The sequence below is a fragment of the Pelodiscus sinensis genome, chromosome 2 (assembly GCF_052426305.1).
Source record: "Pelodiscus sinensis isolate ZL-2025 chromosome 2, ASM5242630v1, whole genome shotgun sequence".
Taxonomy (NCBI): Eukaryota; Metazoa; Chordata; order Testudines; family Trionychidae; genus Pelodiscus; species Pelodiscus sinensis.
This window is the reverse complement of record NC_143053.1, coordinates 215694246-215718862: the sequence shown is the minus strand read 5'-3', so window position 1 is coordinate 215718862 and position 24617 is coordinate 215694246. Positions and strand designations below refer to the sequence as shown.

The following is a 24617-nucleotide window of genomic DNA, read 5'->3' as shown; positions in this document are numbered from 1 at the left end:
ATATACAATTCAGATTTCAGCACCATATCCCCATTGGTTCTTCTGGCACCTGCCAACGCCCTTGCCAGCTACCTGAGTTTAACCCTTGGTCACTGGGAGCTGGCCAGCATTCCTATCCATCACAACCATCTCCGTAGACAAACCCATTCTAGTGTATCACCAGTCTCCTAGTGAAGTACTTTTTCCTGATATCCAAACTTAGACCTCCTACACTGAAACTTGAGACCATTGCTACTCGTCCTGTCATCTGCCACCATTGAGAACAGTATAGCTCCTTCCTCTTTAGAATCCCCCTTCAGTTAGTTGAAGGCTGCTATCTAATTCCTCCTTAATCTTCAGAAGATTAAATAAGCCAAGTCCCCATAACCAAGCCCCCATTAATGCTCATAAATCATTTGTCCTCATCCCTTCTTTGTAGGGGAGGACTCAAAACTGTACATAGTACTTCAGATGTGGCTTCATACTCCATGCTGAATAGAGGGGAATAATCACCTGGCAGTGCTCATACTCATGGATCCCAATATGCTGTTGGCCTTTTTGGAAACAAGGACACACTGTTGACTTGTATTCAGCTTCTCATCCACTATAATCCCCAGGTTCTTTTATGCAGAACTGCCACTTAGCCTGTCAGTCCCCAACCTGTAGTAGTGCATGGGATTCTTCAGTCCTAAGTGTAGGACTCTGCACTTGTCCTTATTGAACCTCATTAGATTTCTTTTGGCCCAATTCTCCAATTTGTCTAGGTCACTCTGGACCCTATCCGTATCCGACAGCTTATTTACCTCTTCTTCAGCATAGTGTCATCCACAAACTTCTAAGCTTCCTTTTTTGCTTTTAAGCAGTGCATCACATCTGGAAACAAAAAAAGAATAAACAAGATTACAGTAAAGAGTTGAAAAACAGCTTCCAAAATTCAATCTTGAACTTTATCAGAAAAAAGCTTTTGGGCTTGCCATAAAATATTACATAAAATTTCTTGAAGCATTGATTTAGCTATTTGGAAATATTAAGTTATTGTTTTCAGTTTTAAATTTTCCTAATTTTACAAACAAATTTTGATAAGCTTAGTTAACATCTTTAATAAGCATAATAAATTGATTGGAAAAGCAAAAAGTGAGTCACTTAAAATGTGAATTAAATCACATACCATTCTGCTCTTCAAAACATTGAGATATAACATACCGTATAAATTCCTACATGATTACTGTGCAAGATCTGTTTCTTATCCAGCAAAAGTGGAGGAAGTTTCAATGTATGAATCTACATGAAAATGATTTGACTCATACCTATCTAGCAAGGAGTCAACAAAAATCTCCTTTTTAGTCCCATGACTGGAAGTAAAACTTAACTAAATTATTTAGTTTAAAAGTAGAAATTTTTGTGGGAAACTGGAGACTTTATATACCTAAATCAGCTATTTAGAAAAATAGATCTCCAGATTAGGGATGTTAAATTTCAATTAATTAGCTAGTCGAGTGGTCGATGGGTTTGGGGTGGGGAGCTCGCTTATCCCCACTGCGCCTCTGCCTTTTAAATGTAGTAAGCGCCACCTGCGGTGCTTACTACATTTAAAAGGCAGAGACGTAGTGGGGAACCCAGAGCGAGCAGAGACACAGGCAGTCCCTGTTGACACCTGGTACCAACTGCTGCGCCTCTGCCTTTTTAAATGTAGCAAGATCCCCTGCTTCAGTCCCTGCTCACACCATTTTCCCTGCTCTGCCTCCCCTCCCCCTCCCCGTGGAGACGATGGTGGGGGGGGGGGGAATTGGCTCCTCCCCCTTCCCCTATTGCTACCTCTGTATCTGATACAGAGGCAGCAAGCTGGGGGAAGGGGTGACTAGTCGAGTAGTGGCTTGAATACCCAAAAGTCTAGGCTTATCGGGTAGTCGACTAATCACTTCCATCCTTACCTCAGATACCCATGAATTTTACTTTCACCTTAAATCATGCTGTCTATTTCAAATCCCATAACACAAAATGCTTTGATGTTACTTTTAGAATTTTTTTAATATAATATTTAAACACACAATGGAGGTGATTTCAAATTCATATAGCTGCATGTGAAAAATAGGTCTCCATAATATTGAATAAAAGTCAGAAAGCCAGATTCATCTAGCCTACTGGAGCTCAAAACAAGAGCCTTAGAAACTTCTTGTAAAAAATGCATAACAATGTCACTGCAGATGGCAAACTGGAGCCAATGAGATCTGCGAGGATCTGTGGCTGCAGAGCCGGTAAATAAAAAAACCCACTGAGGGATCTGTGGACCACTTTGAGAAACACTGCTCTATGTGTACTTGATATCTGTTCTTTCTCAATTCACCCACCCATCCGTTCCTTCATGTTTGGCAACACTAATGACCAATATTTCAGCCTAAGCCAAGCATTGTTGGCATACTTGTAAATATATCAAAGACAAGTTGCCCTATAATTCAGGCATGGTTTGTCTCTGTAGAATTGTCACCGCAGAGTAGGTCACAGTAACTTCTAAGAGCATGTAATGACTGCAGCATCTATTTACAGTGCTCTGACAATTCAGGAAAAAAAATGCGTCAGTGTAGTATGTATCTAGCAGAGTGCTTCATTTTTCATGTTTATATCTTGGCTGAATTTTGCATGGTAAATCACTTATCTCAAGCAGGTCCATTTGTCACTCAGAATTGCTACCTTCATGAGAACAATATGAATTTGGTTGACATGAGTATTAAACTTTAGCTTATATATCTATAGAGACTAAGGAGATAGTTTTATCATGACATTGTTTAAGGCACTTCTTTTTCTTCGAAAAAAGTTGCAGAATGATTAGTGGGAGGTCAAAATGGGAAAAAATGTATTTTTTCACTAGCAAATTTACCTGGCATTGCTTGGATCCTTACCTCAAGTTTCCTTTTTCTTTTAAATAAAAAGAAAATGCACATGCTTTGTTAAAATGATTGTTTTTCAAAAATACAGTGCTATTTTTATGAAGGTAATTTTTATTTCAGATTTCTTAAAGGGATAGTTAAAATTTTTCCATTTAATTTTTTTGTAATTTTTAAAAAATAGGAATTCCATCAAGTGTTTTTTTTTTTCCCCTTCATCCCCATAAACGCTTATCATTCACTAGTTTTTAACAAAAAAGGGTTATAGTCAGTTTTATTTCCAGTAATATTTATATCTAGTTTTCAAATCTTAAGCATAGATTTAACTGTGCCAAAACAGAACACTACTCCACATTTCTCTGTTTTATCTATTTTCTTTAAGAGAAGCAGTCCTCTTCCAGGTTTATCTTATTTTTACGGCTCATCTTGGTTAAGTCCAAGGGTGAAAATATCTTAAATTTCTTGCAGGTACTGTTGTATACCACCCTCAGGGAAGGAGGTTGGATGGGGGTTGTTATACAAGAGTACCTGTAAGAAATTTAAGTGTGGGGTGGAGTAGAGCACGGCTGATGTGTAGTTTAGACTGACGCCCCCACCCATTTGAAACATGAATGGCAATTAGCTTTTATCTTAATTTGATTTTATGGAATGGGATTTTATGTTTTCTTAGTCAGACACTATCTGCAATAGTGTGTGATTTATTTTTTAAAAGGTTTTGCTTTCCCTGCAGACTTTTCAACTGCAGATTAATAAAGCTATCTATTATCTATTATTCACCCTATTGGTCAACTTAGAGATCGTAGGTTCATTAAGAATGGAAGTATGTTTCAAGATTATTGGAACTACCCATAGTATCTTCCAATTTCAGTTTCAGATGGCAGCAATGTGATTGGAGCCGAGGAGACCAATTTTGACCGTGGCTATGTACAAAAGAAATTAGAACATGGACTTTCTCGAATATGGCAGGTTTGTTTTGGGTTGTCTAAACATACTGTTTTCCAGATGCAAAGGATAAATCTTACATGGTGATCTTTGTTAGAAATGAAACTACTGTAGATAAATAGAAATTAAAACACTTTAAGGAATTGTAGAATGAGAAGGCTGCTTCAGTCTCCAGACCTAGCCAGTTCTTAATTTGGAATGCCTACAAGAGTAATCCTGCTGATTTTTGTGGTAGGAGACTATCAAGTAATATCTAATAGGCTAAAGCAATTTAGGATTGCTCGGTTTTAGTCTGCAGTTTTACAGCCATAGCACTGGCCAGATGAAAAGAAGAGAATGTATATACACGTGGACAACCAAAATAACAACAACAAAACCCAAGCAAAAAACAGAACATTCTAAGTAGACTAAAAGTCTGTGTTAGGCATCAGAAGATCAAGTAAAGTATTTCAACTAATACTGCCAAGCCTCACGAGGGTTTAAAACAATGGATAATCTTTTCTACCAGCTATGCTGAGATCCAGTGGTATGAATTCAGGATAGTATGTATGTTTTAATTCAGAATGTTTTGCATTTACTTTAAACCAAGACTTTTGATATTAAGCACATATTCTTTATATTTGTGAGTATCCGTGTATGCTTTTGGAGGCATATATTTGAACAGATTAATAGAACTTTTTATGAGTCCCCATCATCATGTGGAAGACAAGTACCCTACAGTGGTATGGCTTGTGTTAAAGAGTAATAATCTTTAGTGCACCAGTAACAAGATGAGCGGTTTTGTTTGTTTTTAAGATATCCAAAGCTGTTCATAGTCGAGTTAAGTATAGCATTTTTGCAGCTTTGCCCTTCTTAGTATAAGCTGGAAATACAAGGCTGCGGGTTTTCATCAGTAAGCTTTGGGGAGAGCCAGAAATCTTGTGATTCTGACTGTTTTTGTGACATTTGTAACTTGATTATTGCCCAAAGATTTTTAATAAGCACCCAAAATTTTGGTTGAAAAGCTCTGAACCTTGTGAGATTACCATAGAATGGCAATGATCCAAGTTATTCTTTAAAGTCCGTATCAGAAACTATCTTAGCATCTCAAGTTGTTTTGGATTGACACTGCATTATTCAAAGTTGAAAGAAACAATTTTTGATTAGTGAACTAATCAGATATAATGTGAAAGCCAATAAAAGATCACACATGCTAAAGAAAATGGTTAACAAGCCTTATTTCTCTAGAGGACTGCCCTAAACCACAGTTGAGAGGGAACAGACATATGAAAAAATCAACAAAAATGCTAGTGAACCATACTTTTAACCTACTGCCATTAATTTTTAACTCTGGAGTAGTCACTGCTACTTCTATGAAAACTCACAATATGCACACAAATGTAGTAAGTATTTAATACTAACTTTGATATGTTTGTGTTTTATAGGATGTGCAGCTGAAAGTGAAAACATATCTGCTCGGAACAGACATGTCTAACTTCAAATATGATGACTTTATCTTTGTACTAGATATCATTAGCAGGTATGTTGATGGGATCATAAGACCATTTGCTTCATCTGGATGACTGGCATGAGTTAACAAAAGATAACATGATAAATTAACATAATTGGACTATATCCTGCCCCCAATTTCCATCCACTTCACAGTGCTCTGGTGATGCAAAGAGTATGTGTGATTCCTTAATGGGACACCCAAGGGAGTCCCTGGATTTGAGGAAATTCATGACTGTTGTTGATTTTTAGCTACATGCTCCTCTGAGCCACTCTGAAGATGATGTGGATGTGATGGAAAGGGAGCTGTAGTACTCTTATGAGCCTTGGATAAAAAGTCATTTGAGAACCATTTTGATATCTTAGTGGCTTCAAGATTAAGGGTGTAAATATTGCTTAGATTCACATTTCTGTCCCCATACACCCTTTAAATTGTGTGTGAGTACTACTTGGGTGGGCTTAGGAATCTGCCTGGCTGTTCATATCCATTCTCTGCAGTGGTGACATTATAGAATCATAGAACTGGAGGGGACCTTGAGAGGTCATCGAGTCCAGTCCCTGCCCTCATGGCAGGACCAATCACTGTCTAGACTACAGTCGTGGTCCCTCTAAAATTCTTCTTAGTGTTCCTCAAACCAGGAGCCAAATGTGTGAGGAGTTGGGCATATCTTGCTTTTGGTCCTGCTTCTGTACTTTTTTTTTTTTTTTTTTTTTAACAGTGAGAATGAGCTGGACAAATGGCATTTGGTGACAGGCTATCAAGCTTGTATTAAACTATAAGATCCCCAGGTGCTTGGAATGCTTGTGGCTTTCAAGCCCTGAGTGTTTACAAAAAGCCCTGATGTGCAATAGAGGAAACTAGAGCATATGTAGGCCTGGCAGTATGTTGTGATGATCTTTGTTTGTTAGATGGTCAATTATTGTGGTGATAGATGAGCATGGCATGTGTGCTTATAGGTGAGAGAAGGAATTCCAGCTGAAACATAAACATTCAAGTAACAGTTGTTTTCTCCAGCATTTTTAAAACTGATTGAATGGATAAACTCTTCTAAAATGTCTTTTGTTATCATAGGCTGATGCAAGTTGGGGAAGAATTTTGTGGAAGTAAGTCAGAAGTTTTGCAAGAATCTATTAGAAAACAAAGTGTTAACTATTTCAAGAATTATCACAGGTAAGATTACTAACGGTGGGACAGTTTGGTTAGATTACTTGTTTGCTTTTTTACATTTAAACCTGGGTTTCCAGAAGCAATGATTGACCTGCCTGCATGGAGGTGGACTGGTTGGGCATGTTTCTATCCAATGTGTGGGGATGAAGAGCCTGAGTGCTCAGCTGTTGCTACTGGGATAACCTCTCACACATGCCAAAGTCACTGAAGAGACTTCTGAACACCCTTTATACCTTGACTTCCTGGCAAAAGTATTTATTTTGATTTTTCTGTCATTGTGTAAAAAGAGAGCCCGTCCATCCCTGGCGCTCATCATTTCTGACCGTTTTTCAACATGTATAATTATACAATTTATTTCTGTCAGGAATTTTGTAATTTTATGGATTTGTACTCCTGGAACCCTTCCCTTTTTTGACCATCTGTAACTGCATTTCATTCCAGTGTCCCTTGGCTCCATTACATGCAAACCTGATCTGATTTTATGGCAGCATATGGGTCAGCTTGAACACTTGCTGGCTTTTCATTTGAAAGTTAAACTGCCCTAATTTTGCTTTGATTTCCCCAGCGTTCAGGCTTGGAAGGTAGAAGTTTCTTTCATTCCAGTGGTCTGGCACTTGTCTTTCATTGCTTCAGTAGCCAGGAAGATATGAGAAGAAAAAAATGACACAGTGATTCTTGCCAGAAGCCCTTGTTTCCCAAGACTTTCACAGGGCATTCCATCTCTGTTGTTCATGCCATTTTATTGCACATGCTACTCCCCAACCCACTCATTCTGAAACCTTCTGCTGGGGAGCCTGAAGAGATGAATTTATCTTCATATGAATGTTCTGAGGATTAATTGATATTTTTCTAAAATCCATAAAATCTTAAAATGTCTACAGGAATGCATGGGAAAGTGTCTTAACTTGTTACCCAGACTGTGGTTTGGATCCTCTTCAGGCTCCCAAAAGTCAACTCTAGTCTGTCTTCTCAGCAATTTTAATTAAGATTTTACTTCCAGTTGTCTGATATGGTCAATTCTCAGCCTTAAGGACACTTTCGAGGGTACAAGGTTCTATGACTGTATAGTTGTCATAGCTCCTGTTTTTCTAAAGTAATATCCAGCCTTAAGCCTCAACCTGAATCTACTCTTCTGCCTTGGAATCTCACGTTGGAGTTTTAGACATTCATGAAACTGCCATTTTGAAGTTCTTCTGAAACTTGCTTCTACACTTGGCCATTTTAAGACGCCTTTTTTAAAGTTTTGTCTACACGAAAAATCCTACCAATCTAATTTAAAGTTACTTGTTTAGTTAACTAATGCATCCTCCTCCCCTTTATGTCAGTGATTCCTCACTGACTTAAGTAGACATAAAGGAACTCTTAAATGAAATGTGGCCATAAAAATATTGCATCTATGCAAAGGACAAGTTTAATAGTACCTTATGAAATCACAAACTCTGAACCCTCTCAGTTCTATTTGAATAAAGCACAGGACGAAAACAGAGCCAAGAGTATATGACTAGAACTTGTCTTTTGCTTATTCTATTGCTTTAGGAATTATACATTTTGGAAAATAGGGATTTTTGTGATGATTTTTCAAGGCTGTGTGAAATGTCTATTTCTAGCACTGTTTTTTGGCAAATCTTACTGAACAGAGGATGATTTTTAATGTTTCCCTACCTGTTGTATTATGAAGAATAATTAGACAATGTTTGTAAAGCTCTTTGAAGATCAATACTACTATATAAGTTCTAAGCACCTGATTTATCCTGCTTTATATAAAGCTTTAAGTGTTTTGGATGTTCAGACCAAGCAAATGTGGTTTTTGCTTCCCCTGCGTATTTAATTGAAAAGAGCTGGACCTTTTAAAGATGCATTAGTATGTAAAAGCTACAAGAGTGGAACTGCTCAAGGAGCATGATTCATCAGGCCCTTAATTGTGCAGTTTGACGTATGTGGTCTACTGGTGTGTTAGATAGAGGCAGGCTTGGAGGGATTCGATTTTTATCTGTAAATGACAATAAATGTTGATTTAATCATACATGCAAACTGAAAAAGTATTTCCATATTTCCTAAATTTACAGGTAGGTAAAGTTAGAAAAATTTAGTTGGATTTAAGACTATTTGTATATTTTGACTAATAGTTAGTCAAACCGACCAGTTCTTCTGAACTGTACAGGCAGTCCCCGGGTTACGTACAAGATAGGGACTGTAGGTTTGTTCTTAAGTTGAATCTGTATGTAAGTCGGAACTGGCGTCCAGATTCAGCCGCTGCTGAAACTGATCAGTTTCAACAGTGGCTGAATCTGGACGCCAGTTCTGACTTACATACAGATTCAACTTAAGAACCCCAGGCATCCCCAAGTCAGCTGCTGCTGAAACTGATCAGCGGCTGATTCCAGGAAGCCCGGGGCAGGGGCTTCCTGTAGTCAGCCACTGGTCATTTTCAGCAGCTGCTGACTAGGGGACACCTGGGGCAGAGCAGCTGGGGTGCTGCTGGGTTGGTCCAGTGGCACCCAGAGCGGCGCTACGGGACCAACCGGCAGCGCCCCAGCTGCTGTACCACAGGCGTCCGGAGCAAAACCGCGGAGCACGGGGGCAGCGGGACAGCCCAGACGCGCCGTGGCTATCCTGCTGCCCTCGGGCTCCGTGGCTTTGCTCTGCTTTGCTCCCCGTCCACCTGGTCTGCAGACCAGGGGGACGGGGAGCAAAGCGGCGGAACACGCGGGCAGCGGGACAGCCCAGACGCGCCGTGGCTATCCTGCTGCCCTCGGGCTCTGCGGCTTTGCTCTGCTCCCCGTCCCCCAGGTCTGCAGACCAGGGGGAGGGGGAGCAGAGCGGAGCAGAGCAGAGCGGCAGAACGCGCGGCCAGCTGACAGCCAGGCTGTCAGCTGGCCGCGTGCTCCGCTCTGCTCCCCCTCCCCCTGGTCTGCAGACCAGGGGGAGGGGGAGCAGAGCGGAGCAGAGCAGAGCAGAGCGGCAGAACGCGCGGCCAGCTGACAGCCCAGACGCGTCTGGGCTGTCAGCTGGCTGCGCGTTCCGCCGCTCTGCTCTGCTCCGCTCTGCTCCCCCTCCCCCTGGTCTGCAGGGGGGGGGGGGAGCAGAGCGGAGTGCGCGGCCAGCTGACAGCCCAGACGCTCGAGACCAGGGAGAGGAAGTGCCCCGTTCGTAACTGCGGATCCGACGTAACTGCGGATCCGACGTAAGTCGGGGACTGCCTGTACAGCCAGAAGAATTGGCCATTTAACTTGAGATCATATTGAGCATGCAAAGCATTTTGTTGAGAAAAAGCTATCCTGTTTGTAAAACAAGAATGGGTTTTTAATGGTGAAAGACACCAATCAGGGGAACTTCCTAAGATTCGTTCATTTTTTGCAGGTGTAGGTTTATTTGGATAGGAATGGCAGAGGTTTTCAAAGGATAAAGCTATATTTGATTGCAAGCCCTCTTTTTGCGCCAGGTTCTGAACTCTTGTGTATGGTGGTGAAAGTCAAGAGTGACTACAGATGTTCATTATACCAATGAGTTACTTCTGACTTGCAAGCTAAGTAAAAAGCTGTCCCTATATTTAAAAACTTTTCTACTTATCCTTTCACCTCCAATAAGATTTACTATAGTGACCACTTCCCTTCAACTCTACCAGTGGCACGAACCAGATCAACCTCATGCATCCAAGCCTTGTAGTATTAAACTATGAAGGGTTCATTAGACAGGTGCTTTCCTCAGTTTAGAGACTCCAGGAACAAAGAAAGTCCAAAGATAGTGGCCACAAACACAATCACAAAAACTAGATCTTAACTGTACTACTAGTTTTATTAAAGCAAGAAATTTTTTTTTCTTGTAGCACTTGCTCACTTGCTCACATCCATTCCGTATTAGGTGTTTGTGCTCGCCACATGCACCAGTGCTGGAAGCTTTTCCCTCAGCAGTATCTGTAAGGGTACATCTACACAGAACTCGAAACTCAAAATAAGATACACTTTTGTGCTATGCAAACTGCATAGCTTATTTTGAGTCTATTTTGAAATAGCTTATTGAAATAGCATTCTACACAGCACCAAATTTAGAAATAAAGCGCTATGTTGAGCCAACCTTTGCTCCTCATAGAATGAGTTTTATAGAGATGGCGAAATAGCACTTCCCCTATATTTTGAAATATATCCTGAAATAACTTTGATATCCTGAAATAATTTTGTTGTGTAGGCATATCCTGAGACCAACTCTGGCACCACTTGGAATGGTACCCTCTGGTGTGGTAAAAGAGGTGCTGCCAGGAAACCTGTAATTTAGTTGCATGCAATTAGTAGTTAAATTAGTAACCATTGGCAGTAGTTTTAAAGTCTTTGTTAGTCACAAATAGAACTCAGCCTGGTTATAGGGCATGTACTGTTTCCCAGATTTTATACCTTGTGATCATTGCAAATGGCCCTTACCCATCTGTGATTCTCTTAGTAGCAGTCTTAGGTGCTTGGGCGAATGACACACAAGCAACAAATGCTGTATTTGCAAGTCCTTCAAGCCCAGGACTAAAAAGTAGCGAGAGATCCATAGAGCCCTGCACGGATACAAAATTAGTAGATGCGGATACCTGTGGATATAAAGCGAAGAGCTGCAGATTTGCAGGGTTCTAGATACAAAATTTGTATTTGCATCCACATCTGTATCTGCAAAAATGAGCTGCGGATATCTGCATTTACATCTGTGGATGTGGATACCTGCGAATATAAAGCAGATAGCTCCTGCTTTGCAGGATTCTAGACATCCAACTTACAGTGCTCCTGGTGGCATCAGCACTCACTCCAGCAGTACCGCCATATCAGACGTGGCACTGATGACCGCAGCGTCGGTGCAGTGTGCTGTGCCAGCTGACATTGATCCCTCTATGGCTAGGAAGCTGAAGAAGACCAGGAGGGGATGATTTCTTACTTCCTGGAAGGGAAAGGAGATGGCTGGGGTGAGCCAAAACTCCAGCGGAGCAGTTCAATGCCCCCTTAGGGAGGTCAGGTTGCAGCTTAAGGCGAACAGTGCAGCTCATCCCATGCCTTGCCTGTGACCCTGGACAGTGATGCAGGCATCCATCAGCATCAGGTGCTTTTGCCACCTTCAGCCCTACAGGCAGCTCATGAGATCCTGACTGTCCCAGTGCCACCAGCACCGGCTCCCACAGTTCCCAGATCTTGGGGTCAATCTGCCCTGGGACCATCGCATGCGTGTCTGCCTCAGCAGCACTATTCCCCATTGCAAGGGATGTCCCACCACTTCTCACCTGTCTCAGAGCTAGAGAGGCAGATTCAGCTGAGGCTTCTTTGGTCTCCTGATCTAGAGCACCTACATCAGAATTTGAGGCATACCTCACTCATAGCCTGGCACAGCTCCATTGAGACATGCACCCCTCCCCCAGAAAGTGCACCAAAACAGATCCCTTGCATTGCAGAAGTTAGTACGGATCCTGGGACTGACGCTACCAGCCACCAGTCACCCACTGCCATTGGTCTCTGAAATGGGATTGACATATTTGAGAAGATCCTCCTGGCAACTTACTTGTGATAGGTCCCAATGTTGTATGATGTCCTGGTTTTGGGTAGTGTGAGGCTGGGTTTCCTATGCTGATTCACTGAATGTCATCTGTCCCTGAGGCCCCAACCAAGCTGTTTGTCTCGCTCAAACAGGTCCACCTGCAGGTACGATGACTGGCACAGACTAGCATGATTGCACTGGCGTGTCCTTGCCAGCCTTGATTCAGCATGCTCATGAACGTGCCAGCCTTTCTGTCCCCTGCCAAGTGACAGGACTTGCTGTCACAGGACCCACAGTTGACTCTTACTCCTCAACCTTCCATCCTTTTACGTCTACACATGGATGCTGCGTGACTGAACCAATAGGAGTGGACCTACATGAAGGAGGACAAGTGGGTCCTTCTGGGAAGTAGGAAGCTTTCAATCAGACTATGACTGATTTAGCCAAGTGGAAAAGGTTTTCCTACAGGGCATGTGAGTAGGGCATCTCTCCCATGTATTCTTCCATGCCGTTTGTCTTAGACTACCTTCTTCATTTAAGGAACCAGGGCTTTGGTGCATTCTTCCATTGGAGTGTATCTTGTGGCTGTCTTTGCTTTTCACCAGCCAATTCAGGATCAAATGGTGGGTTTTTTTCTCATGACATGATGGTCAGATTCCAGAATAGTCTTGAGAGACTCTTCCTTCACGTATGGACCCCTTCCCACATTAGGATATTAATTTGGTTTTCTCTAAGCTAAGGGCCCATACTTCAAGCCTCTGGACCTTTGTTCCCTTTCCAGCCTGTCATGGAAGTTGCTTTCTTGGTGGCAGTAACATCAGTGAGATGAGTTTCTGAAACTGAAGCCTTGACCTTGGAACTGCCTTACAAGGTCTTCTATAAAGACAGGGTTCAGCTTTGTCCCCACGTTGTTTTCCTGCAGAAGGTGTTATCTACCTTCCATATGAAGTAGGATAGATTCCTTCCAGTGTTTTGTCCCAGACTACACAAGGCCAGTGAAGAGAGACATCTTCACATGCTAGATGTCTAAAGAGCCTTGGCTTTTTACCTAGAATGTTCCAATGGATAGAACGAAGGGCCTTCTGGTGTTCTCACAGATGATTTCCAGCTAGGTCATCTCTTGCATAAAGTTCTGTTACACGTTGGTGGGGGTTGCACCATTCAACAGAGCCCATTCAACTAGAGTTCAGGAGTTTTTGCCAGCCTTCCTGGTGCATATCTCTATCTAGGATATCTGTAGAACTGCAACATGGTCTTTTATTCATACATTCACAGAGCATTATGCAATCACTCAGCAGGTCTGAATTTGTCAGAGCTGTGTTGTAATCTGCATGTTTGTGAAGCTCTACCCACCTTTGATTTGTACTGTTTGGGAGTCACTTAAGATAGAGTAGCCATGAGCAAGCACTCAAAGAAGAAAACAGTTATCTTTTTCCATAACTGGTGTTCTTCAAGGTGTGTTACTCATGTCCATTCCATGACCTCCCTCCTTCCCCACTGTCTGAGTTCAGACACCTAATTTGGAATGAACATGAGCAACACACCTCGATGAATACCAGTTGTGAAATAAGGTAACTTGTCTTTTACAGTTATCCAGGCATATGTAAATCCTGCAAAAACCCATGGAGTGATTAGGACTCTCATCCTCAAAGATAGTCAAAGGTCAGAGGCTCTCTCAACAGGTGATCATAGCTAGAAAATTGGTTACTGCTAGGATTTCTCATGGAAGGGGAGGTTTCCCACATTTACACAACTAGGAAACCTCTTTTGTATTGTTCTGACCATACCGAGCACCATATGCATATACACGAGACTTTTAACACTCTTTTCTTATCTGTACTTCCATACTCCATGAATATAGAAGAATCCTTTTTTTCTACAAGTTATTTCTTAGTTCCTCTTATTCTCATTAGCATCTATGTACAAATTGTGACCTGCCATTAAGCCAGGACATTCCATAATGCTACAGTTGGATATCTTGTAATCTTGGATAATGTGGTTTATTGCAATGGAGTTTTCTCTAACATTACCAATTGACACATCTTTTTCAGTAATCTTGTGACATTACTGGCCTAGGGTTATTCCTAGGTCATCCACTTGTGTCAAGCCTTTTTAAACTTATGGCCTAGTCTGGTTAAGAAAAAAATGTAGACCTTACATTCTAGCCATGCTTTACTTAGGTACACTAATACCTGTATACACTAATATTTGTATACTAATATGCACTAATTGTTCCTAACTATTTGTCAGTCCTGTAATCCTACATTGGTTATATACAAAATAGCATGGCTTGACCTTAAAATCACAATGATAAATGGATGATAAAATGAACTAATTGGTTACACATCAGTGTAAAATTTCTGCAGAACTCTTCTGCCACAAACATGTATTTTGCCACCATCACAGTTACAAAACTAGTAGAGCTGTTCTTATATTGAGCCAGTTCATTCACTTAGCTACCTGGCCAGGGCATTGATTGCTGCAAGGAAGCCTTCAAGCTGTTTATCAGAAAAGATAACCCAGATGTGGCAAGAATTCACCATGCCAGAAAAATCTGTTCCAGAAATTTCATATTAGTCACCTGGATTTAATTGTATCTCATTATGTTTGATGAAGGTTAGAAGAGACTTTGGAAATATTTGAATCAACACTTGTAAAAATGGCTTGTCCCCTGTCTGTCTTGTTGTTAAATGGTTATGTACACTACTAATTGATCTCAACAATGGCTTCTTCAGAGACATTTTTTTTCCTGTGAAAAATGCAACAGACCATTCTTATCACAGAAAACTCCATCAACAAAATAGTGGATAAAGGGGCATGATATAAAGATTTGGATTAAAGCCCATGACAAAGTCCCTTAGGGTACATCTACACTGCATCCCTAGTTCGGCCTAGGGATGCAAATGGAGACGACCGAAGTAGTTAATGAAGCAGGGATTTAAATATCCCGCGCTTCATTAACATGATCTCGCCGGCGCGCAAGTTCGAGTCACAGCTGATTCGAACCAGGAAGTGCGCGTCGGGATGCGTTAGTTTGGACTAAAGCCCTTACTCCGAACTAACGTTACTCCTCAAAAAATGAGGAGTAACGTTAGTTCGGACTAACGCGTCCTGACGCGCACTTCCTGGTTTGAATCAGCTGTGATTCGAACTAGCACGCCGGCGAGATCATGTTAATGAAGCGTGGGATATTTAAATCTCCGCTTCATTAACTACTTCGGTCATCTCCATTTGCATCCCTAGGCCGAACTAGGGATGCAGTGTAGACGTACCCTTAGAGTAGACTGATCAGGGAGCTAAAATGTGAGAAATAAGTTCAGTCATTTACTAGAAATTATATTTTTTTCTTGCACTCCAAATCTTACTGATAATTCCTCTTCTATTAATTAACCCTAGGCAATGTTAACTTACAAGAGACATTTCCCAAGGGCTCATTTTTGAGGAAACAGTGGGATTTTGGGGCGGGGATACTCTGACCTTCTTTAAGGAAATTAATAGCAAAGCTTAGATAAGGACAAATTTGTATTTTAAAGAGTTGTTTCTTTTTGTTCAGTTGAAAGTACTTTTTCATGCTAATGTTAAAATAGTCCAGTTGGGCTGTTGTGGGGTTTTTTATTTGTGTGTTGCTGATAATCTACAGTGTTGTATTTCAGAACTCGCCTTGAAGAATTGCGAATGTTCTTGGAGAATGAGACCTGGGAGCTTTGTCCTGTTAAGTCAAGCTTTAGTATTTTACAGCTTCATGTAGGTACTTCTACTCAATATTCAAAAGTTCTTTCTGAAATAAGTTTGTTTTATTTGCATAGACGAGCTGTCTGCATAGTGATAGCTTATGCAAACCATTGTTTGTGTTTTGGGTTTTTTGACAGTACCATAATATCAGAGTGATTTTTATTTAAGGACTTTTGTATGCTATTCTAAACCTCAGATTGCGGTACACCTAACTGGTAATATGCCTGTGTGGGGTTAGTGGATTACAGTACCATAGAGTTCCATTTAACACTTAATTATGCGATTAAAATGACTGAAGCATGCTCAAAGTAAAAAAATCTACATGTTCTTGTATCAGAAAATAAGAGGTATCTGACTTTGAATAACCCAATTTTCAATAACGTAATGAAGGCCAAGATGTTAAAAAATAGATATCTAATTGAATTAAATGGTTCATTGCTGAAAAGTTGTTAACACTTACAAGCTGAAAATTAAATCATTATCTTTTGGCACCCATTTTGTACAAAATCAGCCCAGTGTTCCTGATTAAAGAAAACATTTAGGAAAGTACTAAAGTATGTGGTAAAATTCCATTGAAAGCCAGGGAAGCATTTGCTTTAGTGCTTTCTTGAATCAGGGCCTCTGACAAAGCTGAGGTTGGTAAATAGTACTATTTCTGTTTTAGGCTCTTTTTTTAATATTTGCCTATTAAGCGCTGCCTGAAAGCAACATGGCTGGAGTCATTGCTACAAATAATATCTTGGTTGCTAAGGATGAATATGGTTGGAGAGGAGGAAGAAGACTGTTTTCTAGGTTGATTGTACAGGGAAGCTGACTATACATTCATGCAGCAAGAGAGAAAGTGATCCTTCACAGAAAGAGAAGAAAAAGCATTTTGTAATAGTAAAATGTGATTGTAAAACTACATCCAGTCACATGGAAGCTCTAGTAGCTGCAGATCCCAGAAATTATTCATCTTATTTTGTAGAAATTATTAAATTTTAAGTCCCATTAGCCCAGAATATTTTGATCTGTCATTAAATTTTGATTATGTACATTTACTATTGATAGAAAGAATAATGAAAATGAATTGTTTTCAACTAGAAAAAAATAGGCTTATATTTTCAGAAATAAATATGTAGAAATAGGCCATTCATTAAGTGGCTTGATTTTTTCAAAAGGGCTGACCATTCTTCTAGTCTCTTGAAATCACATATTATCGTGCATTATTATGATCCAAAAAATTTGAAATGTACTTGGGTTAGGGATATTTTAAGAACGTGTTCCATATTAGTAAGTTAATAAAAGGTTTGTAACAAAGGTAAAGAGAATTATCTTTAAAATATTTTCTAGTCTGATAGTGTCACTTTAATTTTGGACATACGTTCTTTACATTTGAGGCTGTATTTGTATAGTTTGAGATTAAGGTCCTGTTCTAACTCTTGTTGAAATACTTTAACGTCTGGTAAAAGCTTTTCTGTTATTTTTAGAAAATTAACACTTCTGTAATACAAAAAGTGCATTGTACGGTGCAGCAAGACAAACCATGTAAGATTGCAGACTTCAAGCTTAACTTCAGTCTAAAAGTTATATTTAAATAAGAAGTAAACTCTTGTTGCAGATCAGCAATTGACAAATAAGCTATGAATCAATATTTAAGCTACATTACTAGGCATAACAATTATTCTGTATTTTTTTTATTAATAGGAGTTTAAATTCATGGAGCAGTCACGTTCCCCATCTGTGTCACCTAGTAAGCAGCCTGCTTCAGCAATCTCAACAACCATAACTTTGTTTGAACAATATTGTAATGGAGGAAATCCATTTGAAATTCAGGTCAACAGCAAAGATGATGAGACTGAAGATGTACTTGCTTCTAATGGGGTATGGAGCATTTCATAAATATAAAAACTATGCTAGCTGTCATTCTTATTAAATGAATATGACATGCAGTATATAGGCAGGATCAATTATCTTGTAAATTAGTAATTGCAAACTATTAAAGACAAATCTAGTTGTCTTTCTATGTTGCACCAAAAGTAACCATTTTACTACTGAAAATAGGTCACTCTGTTTCCTGTGGAAAGCCAGATCTGTTTGTTTTCAGTGAATCAATATTTTTCCATCCAAGTCAATTGTTTTTGAAGGTTAGCAAGTCATGTTTCACTTAGCATTTTTTTGTTTCTGTTCTAATTTATCACAGGACAATTGGATGCAATTTACTTATTTTTCCTGTTTGTGGTAGATTTGGTCTTGTTTTAATATTAGAAGGATTAGCTCCCTCTGGCTTGTTAGAGTAATTGCCACAGACAATTCATAGATTTTTGTGTGTCTTGTTTACATATACTTACCATGATTTTCCAAAGGAAAAGGTGATTTGTTGAGCAGTTTTTATTTTATAAATGTTATGGGAATGCTGATTTGAGATCTTCTGGTATAGTAGTCAACATCTTTTTGTTGACTTGTATCATAATCATACAATCAAGTGTTTTTTCTTTAAAAGATAATTGTCACTTATAGTTTGTTTAAACCTCCATTTCTTATTAAAACCTTGTTCTAACTTTCTCATAAGTCAAATAGTATTTCCCCCTCTTTTATTATGATGTGAGCAAGTCCATCAGTCAGTCTTACCTGCACTCACTGTCAATGCCTTAACAAACCTCACACACATTGTAAGATTATTGGTTAAATCACATTACCAATCTGCAAATGGAACTGTGTTTAGAGTCATATGTGCATCGTCTTTTTGATGGTCATCTGTCTGTCCATGATTTGTTGCACTTCCTACCCTGGGCTGGGCAAGAGGCTGCCTGCAGGCCAGATCTGGCCCACCAAGCCACTGGATTTAGCCCATAGCTGCCTCACCGGAACAGCTCACACTTTAAAAAGCCAGCTATTCTCCACTCTGAAATGCTGGGGAGGGAGGAAGGAGACTTCTTATGCTATTCCTGCCTTCCAGCAAAATCTCTTAGCTCCTATTGTTCAATCTCTCTGTTTCTAGCCAATGGGAGCTGAGAACTTTTGCTGGGAGCAGGGGCAGTGTAGGAAGCCTTCATTCTCCCTCCCCTCTCTCCGTCCCTCTCATGCCGGGAGCGGAGCCATATGAAGCAACAAGCAGCCTGAAGCAGACAGTCTGCCCCAGGTTTCTGCTGGTAAGCGCCTCCCAGACAGAACCTGCCTCTGGTACCCCAGCCCCTCCCTTCCCCAACCCTCTGCCTCCTCCCCCACATACTCAGACCCTCTGTCCCCTCCTGCACTCATACCCCCTCCCAGATCTGGTACCCCAATCTCCTGTCCAGATCACAATCCCTTCCTATCTCAGGTCACATTCCAAAACCCTGCACCCTAGTCCCCTGTCCTAGCTCCCAAGCTCCCTCCCAGACTCCATCCTTCCTCCTGTACCCCAATCCCTTATTCTAAGCTCCGTTCTGCACTCAACCTCCATCCCACACTCTGGAATTCCTCCATTAATATCCTGGAATAGTGCAGCCCTCAACCACTTTCCAAAATCTTGAAGTGGCCTCCCATCAAAAATTATTGCCCACTCCTGTTCCTATCCCTTCCCTCTATGGAATAGAATAGAACAAAGGGTCCAGATCCCTAAGTCCCTCTGTCCTTCCTGAGCTACATGGGCAAGAGGGAGGGAAGGGAAGAATGCCCAGTGGTAGAGCTAGCCATTAGGATCAAAAGACACCCTTCAAGATTTGGGAGGCGGACATAAGGGCAGGGAGAGGCCAAACATGGCCCTGGTTCTTTCTTCCTTTTCTTCCTCCATGTACCATCACAGCCATTGAACATTAGTGAAGTCAGCTAAGCGTGTTCCAAAACTTGGACTGTGGATGTTCTTTTCTGACTTCTAAATGGTTGTTAACTCCCACACCGTTCTATAATTGCGTTTAAAAAGAAGTCATATATTAGGCCTATGCTGACTCGTTTGGTGCTACGGCACCATGAAAATCTTGAGGCTGACACTGCTGACAATGTATGTAGCAGCACAGGACCTACTCTGCTTCTCGGAGAGCCTCCCCAGGTACCTCTCAGTTCCTTCTCACCAGACAATTTCTGATATGGAAGAGAAGGAGGATAGGTCAAGGAATAGATATGTACAATACATCTTGAAGAACAAAAGTTACAGAATAGGTTACCAACTGTTTTTTCTTGAAGTGAATGTCAAGCTCTATTTCATTCAGCTGATTAACAAACAGTTCAGTCTAGAAGTGGGTTTCAGAGTCCAATTGGAAAAGTATTTGTCCAGCCTTGGCATCATTTCCAAAATGCAGTGATATACTACGAAGAGTAGAAAAGGTATCTGCTGATGACAATGCTACAGCTCTACAAATGTCTGTTATAGTTAACTGAGCCAAAAAAAGTTGCAAAAGCTGTTTGAGATCTCGTAGAGAAAGCACATTGGCAAATGTCAAGCACAGATGTGTGCAGGACAAAATCCAAGATGAAATCCTCTGCATGAGGACTGGAAGGTCTTTCATGCTTTCCACAACTACATAAGCATATGGGAAGATAATCTAAAAGACCTGTGCTGTCCAAATAAAAAAGCCAGCATCCTTCTATCATCTTAAACATGGAGCCTTCTCTCATTCTTGTGAGAAGAGGGCTTAGGAAAGAAGATCAGTAAATATATTGCTTGGATTAAAGCAATATCAGAAATCCAACTCAATCAAGACATAAGAATACTTGTTTAAGAAGGAATAAGACATGTCAGCTGCCAATGCTAGTAACTCTGCCACTTTAAACAGAGAAGGGTTAATAATTACCCAATATACTGTTTTACATAGATGCAGTAAAGAGCAAATAGCCATTGGTTCCAAAGGTGGAACATTTGTTAACATCAGTTTTAAGAGTCCCAGGAAGGAATGTGATCCATGACATGGGACTATAAGCTGCCCAGACCCCTTAAGAATCTAACTGACGAAAGATCAAAAAATACTGAGTGGCCTACAATTTCTGGAAAGAAGGCAGATATAGCTACCATGAGAACTCCAATGGCATCCATAGGCCTTGTTATTTCAGGTGGAACACCAAGAGTCCACAACATGTTGGACAAAGTCTAGGACTGGCAAAACCACCCCCTCTGCTTTGACCACAAGAAGAATCCCTTTCACTTCTACAGGTTAAGTGTATCTGACAGATAGCTTCCTGCTATTCAGAAGAATGTGCTGCATATTCCCTGAACACTCCTCTTCTTGAGATATAAATCATGGACCTTCAGTTTATAAATTGAGTAAGACTGGGTTGGGAACAGCACATGACTCAGATCCTGAGAGATCAGGTTAGGATCCATGGGTAAGGAGTTTTGGTAGAGAGACTCAGCAGACTGGAGAAACAATGCTAGCAAGACCAAACCAGTCCTGCAACAATCATGCTTCCATGATCCAACTTTAGCCTGTACAGTACTTTGGGATGGAGCGGGATGGGAGGGAACACGTACAACAATTTGTCTATGCAAGAGAGTAGGAAAACATCCATCAGCCAGCCTGCACTGTGACCCCACCTGAGACAAAAGAGCTGGCCCTTTCTGCTGAGACAAGTAGAAAACAGTTCTATGTGAGGGATTCCCCAGGTATGGAAAATAAATCTAATGATATCCAATCTGAGATGCCACTCAATTTCTGCTGAACAACTTGCTTAAATGATCCACTGAGCAGTTCTGAATACCAGGAAGGAAGGAGACTGAGAGAAACTGAACTGATGACACAAATCTTCCAAACACGAATCGTCCTTTGACTGTTTGATTTGTCCCCTTCCTCATGACAATCATCACCACAGTTCTGTATGGGAGGACTTGTGAAGTACCTCCTTTGATATTAGGGAGAAAAGCTCAACAGGCCAGATGAATAGCAGACAATTCCTGCACATGTACAGGCAGTCCCCGAGTTACACGGATCCGACTTATGTCGGATCCGCACTTACGAATGGGGCTTTCTCGCCCCGGAGCTCGCAGGCAGCGGGACCGCCCAGAGCGCAGCAGTCCCGCCACCTCGATCTCCGGGGCGAGAAAAGCTGCTCCGGGTGCCCCTGGTCTGCTGGGGACCGTCTCCAGCAGACCAGGGACACCTGGAGCAAAGCCGGGGAGGCAGAGGGGTCCCGCGCCTCTGAGGCTTTGCCAGAGCAAAGCCTCAGAGGTGCAGCACCCTGCTGCCGCTGCCGCTTTGCTCCCGGTGCCTCTGGTCTGCTGGGGACCGTCTCCAGCAGACCAGGGACACCCGGAGCAAAGCCGGGGAGGCGGAGGGGTCCCGCGCCTCTGAGGCTTTGCTGTGGCAAAGCCGGGGAGGTGCGGGACTCTGCCGCCGCTGCGGCTTTGCTCCCCATGTCCCTGGTCTGCTGGGGAGGGGAGGTGCAGCTAGTGGCCCCCCCCCCAGCAGACCAGGGAGACATGGAGCAAAGCCATGGGCCTGTGGTAGAGCAGGTGGAGCGCTGCCGGTTTGTCCTGCAGCACCGCACCTTGGCGCTACTGGACCAACCTGGCAGCACCCCAGCTGCTCTGCCCCAGGCGTCCTGATTCAGCAGCTGCTGATCAGTTTCAGCAGCGGCTGAATTAGGACGCCTGGGGCAGAGCAGCTGGTGTGCTGCTGGGTTGGTCCAGTAGCGCCGAGGAGCGGCGGCAGGGTGCTCTGCCCCAGGCGTCCCCATGTCAGCCGCTGCTGAAACTGACCAGTGGCTGACTACAGGAAGCCCCTGCCCTGGGGCTTCCTGGAATCAGCTGCTGATCAGTTTCAGCAGCAGCTGACTTGGGGATGCCTGGGGTTCTTAAGTTGAATCTGTATGTAAGTCAGAACTGGCGTCCAGATTCAGCCGCTGTTGAAACTGATCAGTTTCAGCAGCGGCTGAATCTGGAGGCCAGTTCCGACTTACATACAGATTCAACTTAAGAACAAACCTACAGTCCCTATCTTGTACGTAACCCGGGGACTGCCTGTATTTGAACAGCCTAATCATGATAAGAGCACAGACCTTGGTTTCTAAGGTGAGCTCCCCAACTTAAAAAAAAAGTCAACAACTAGAGTCCATGTGCACAAGAGAGAGGGGTGAAGGGAACCCCCAAATACATGTCTGCTGCACCCATCCACCAGACCAAGAAGGATAGTACTGCTGCAGGCACTCGGATCAGCTTGTCCAATGGATGACAATCCACTGAAATCCATAGGAAATCCACTTATTTTAACCAGCTTTGCAACTCTGAGACCAAGTCTGGCATGCCATCCCACATACAGGAAAGAGGCCATGTGGCCTAGTAGTCTGAGGCAATTTCTTACTATTTTAAGTGGTTTTGAAGTCTATGGATATTTTATATAAAATAAATAAATAAATAAATAAAAACATTGTCTGAAATTTGAGGTAGGAATGTCCTGGCTACTGTGGAACCCAGAATTGATTCTATAAATTCTGCTCACTGAGCTGCAGAGAAGACTGTTTTATCTTCATTGGTCAACAGACCCAGAACACTGATGAGGGATCAGATTCTGTACAAAATGACTTAGACCATGTACTAGCCAGTCATCTACATTAGGACACACACACCTTCTTTTTTTAGGAATACAGTTACCACCATCGTCCATTTTATAAATACTCACAAGGCCGCAGACAGAAAAAAGGCCTAAACCTGCAATGGGTGTTGCTGACCAAAAATCTGAGGAATCTCTTATGGCTTTGATGGACTGTCATGCAGAAATATGCATCCATCCTTCAAGATGATGGCAACATACCAGTCTCCAGGAAGGGAAAAGATGCTGCCTAGCATGACCATTAAAAACCTTGTTTTCTTTACATATTTGTTCAGATTTCACAGATTTAGGATGGTTCTGAGTCCTCCTTTCAACTTTGGAATCAGGAAGTATCATGAATAGAAACCCTTCCCTAAATGGAGAAGAGATGACACTTCTTAGAGAAGGACATCTTCATGAGAATGGGTCCTGAAGAGGGCCAGAAAAGGGAACAGAAGGAAATAAACTACACGCTTCAAATAACTGACTTGTTCTCAGTACTTAGGACTCACTGAGCTGAGTAATATGGGGCAAAGCAGACAGGAAGTGGGATAATATATTGGGAAACAGCAGGGCAGAGAGAAACATTACACCACCAGATAGTATTGTATTCCCAACAAAACTGTCACTTACCAGCACACATTTCTTGTTGTCAACACAAGGCTTAAAACTCAAAGACCCAGGTATACGCTGCTCACTGCACTGCTATGGAGTTGGGCTTGTTACTCCAAGCAAGGCTGCCTCAACCCTGCTTCTCAACAGGAGCTCAGAAATTGGAATGAAGGGTCCAATGGGCTAGATGTGGCCTGCAGGCCACGGTTTGCCCCTTTCCACTTTATACCACCATCCAGAAGCACAAAATAAGTGAGGTTGCATGTGCCACAACAAAGGATATCACTAAGGGAAAAAATTCAGCTGTGGCATACTGAACATGCACACACCTGAAGTGAAATGGACAAGTGCCACCACTCGAAGAAGTACATGGGTTCAATCTGAAACTCCATTACAGATTTCCTACGTGACTTTGGGCATGTCACTTGATCTGTCCTGGGCACTACGCTCCTATCTGTAAAAATGGGATAGGACTTCCCTACTCCAGAAGGGTGTTTCAAAGTTAAACTCCATTAACAATTATGAGGCACTTAGCTACGGTAGCGATGAGGATCATGTAAGTGCCTAGACAAATAGACAGGTATAATACACAAAGTATCTGAACATATTGATCTACTTGTTCAGCACAGTTCCTTTGTTTCTCAGAATTTCCTTTTTAATAGAGAAGAAATCAGCTAATTCCCAAGTGCTAAGTTCCAATGCCGTATAGAATAACACTTTCATAGAAAGAACACTCTTGGCAGTATAGCGTTGAGTACAAATATAGAAAGCCATTACCAAAGATCTTTCTGCAAAGGAAAGAAAATAAAATCTCTCGCTATGTGACTGTAAACTTTG

The 24617-nt window shown here is 41.7% G+C and overlaps 1 protein-coding gene across 5 annotated transcripts in view; it reads left to right on the top strand.

Annotated features, from left to right (window-relative positions):
- The window catches only part of VPS50 (VPS50 subunit of EARP/GARPII complex), a 177208-nt gene that overhangs the window by 78477 nt on the left and 74114 nt on the right, over positions 1 to 24617 (top strand). For all 5 annotated transcript variants that reach the window (XM_075922362.2, XM_006114479.5, XM_006114480.5 and 2 more), the window contains 5 exons: positions 3730 to 3827; positions 5228 to 5322; positions 6364 to 6462; positions 15612 to 15702; positions 17377 to 17553. In XM_075922362.2, coding sequence (XP_075778477.1) covers positions 3730 to 3827; positions 5228 to 5322; positions 6364 to 6462; positions 15612 to 15702; positions 17377 to 17553 — 560 coding nt within the window. The remainder of the gene's footprint in view (positions 1 to 3729; positions 3828 to 5227; positions 5323 to 6363; positions 6463 to 15611; positions 15703 to 17376; positions 17554 to 24617) is intronic.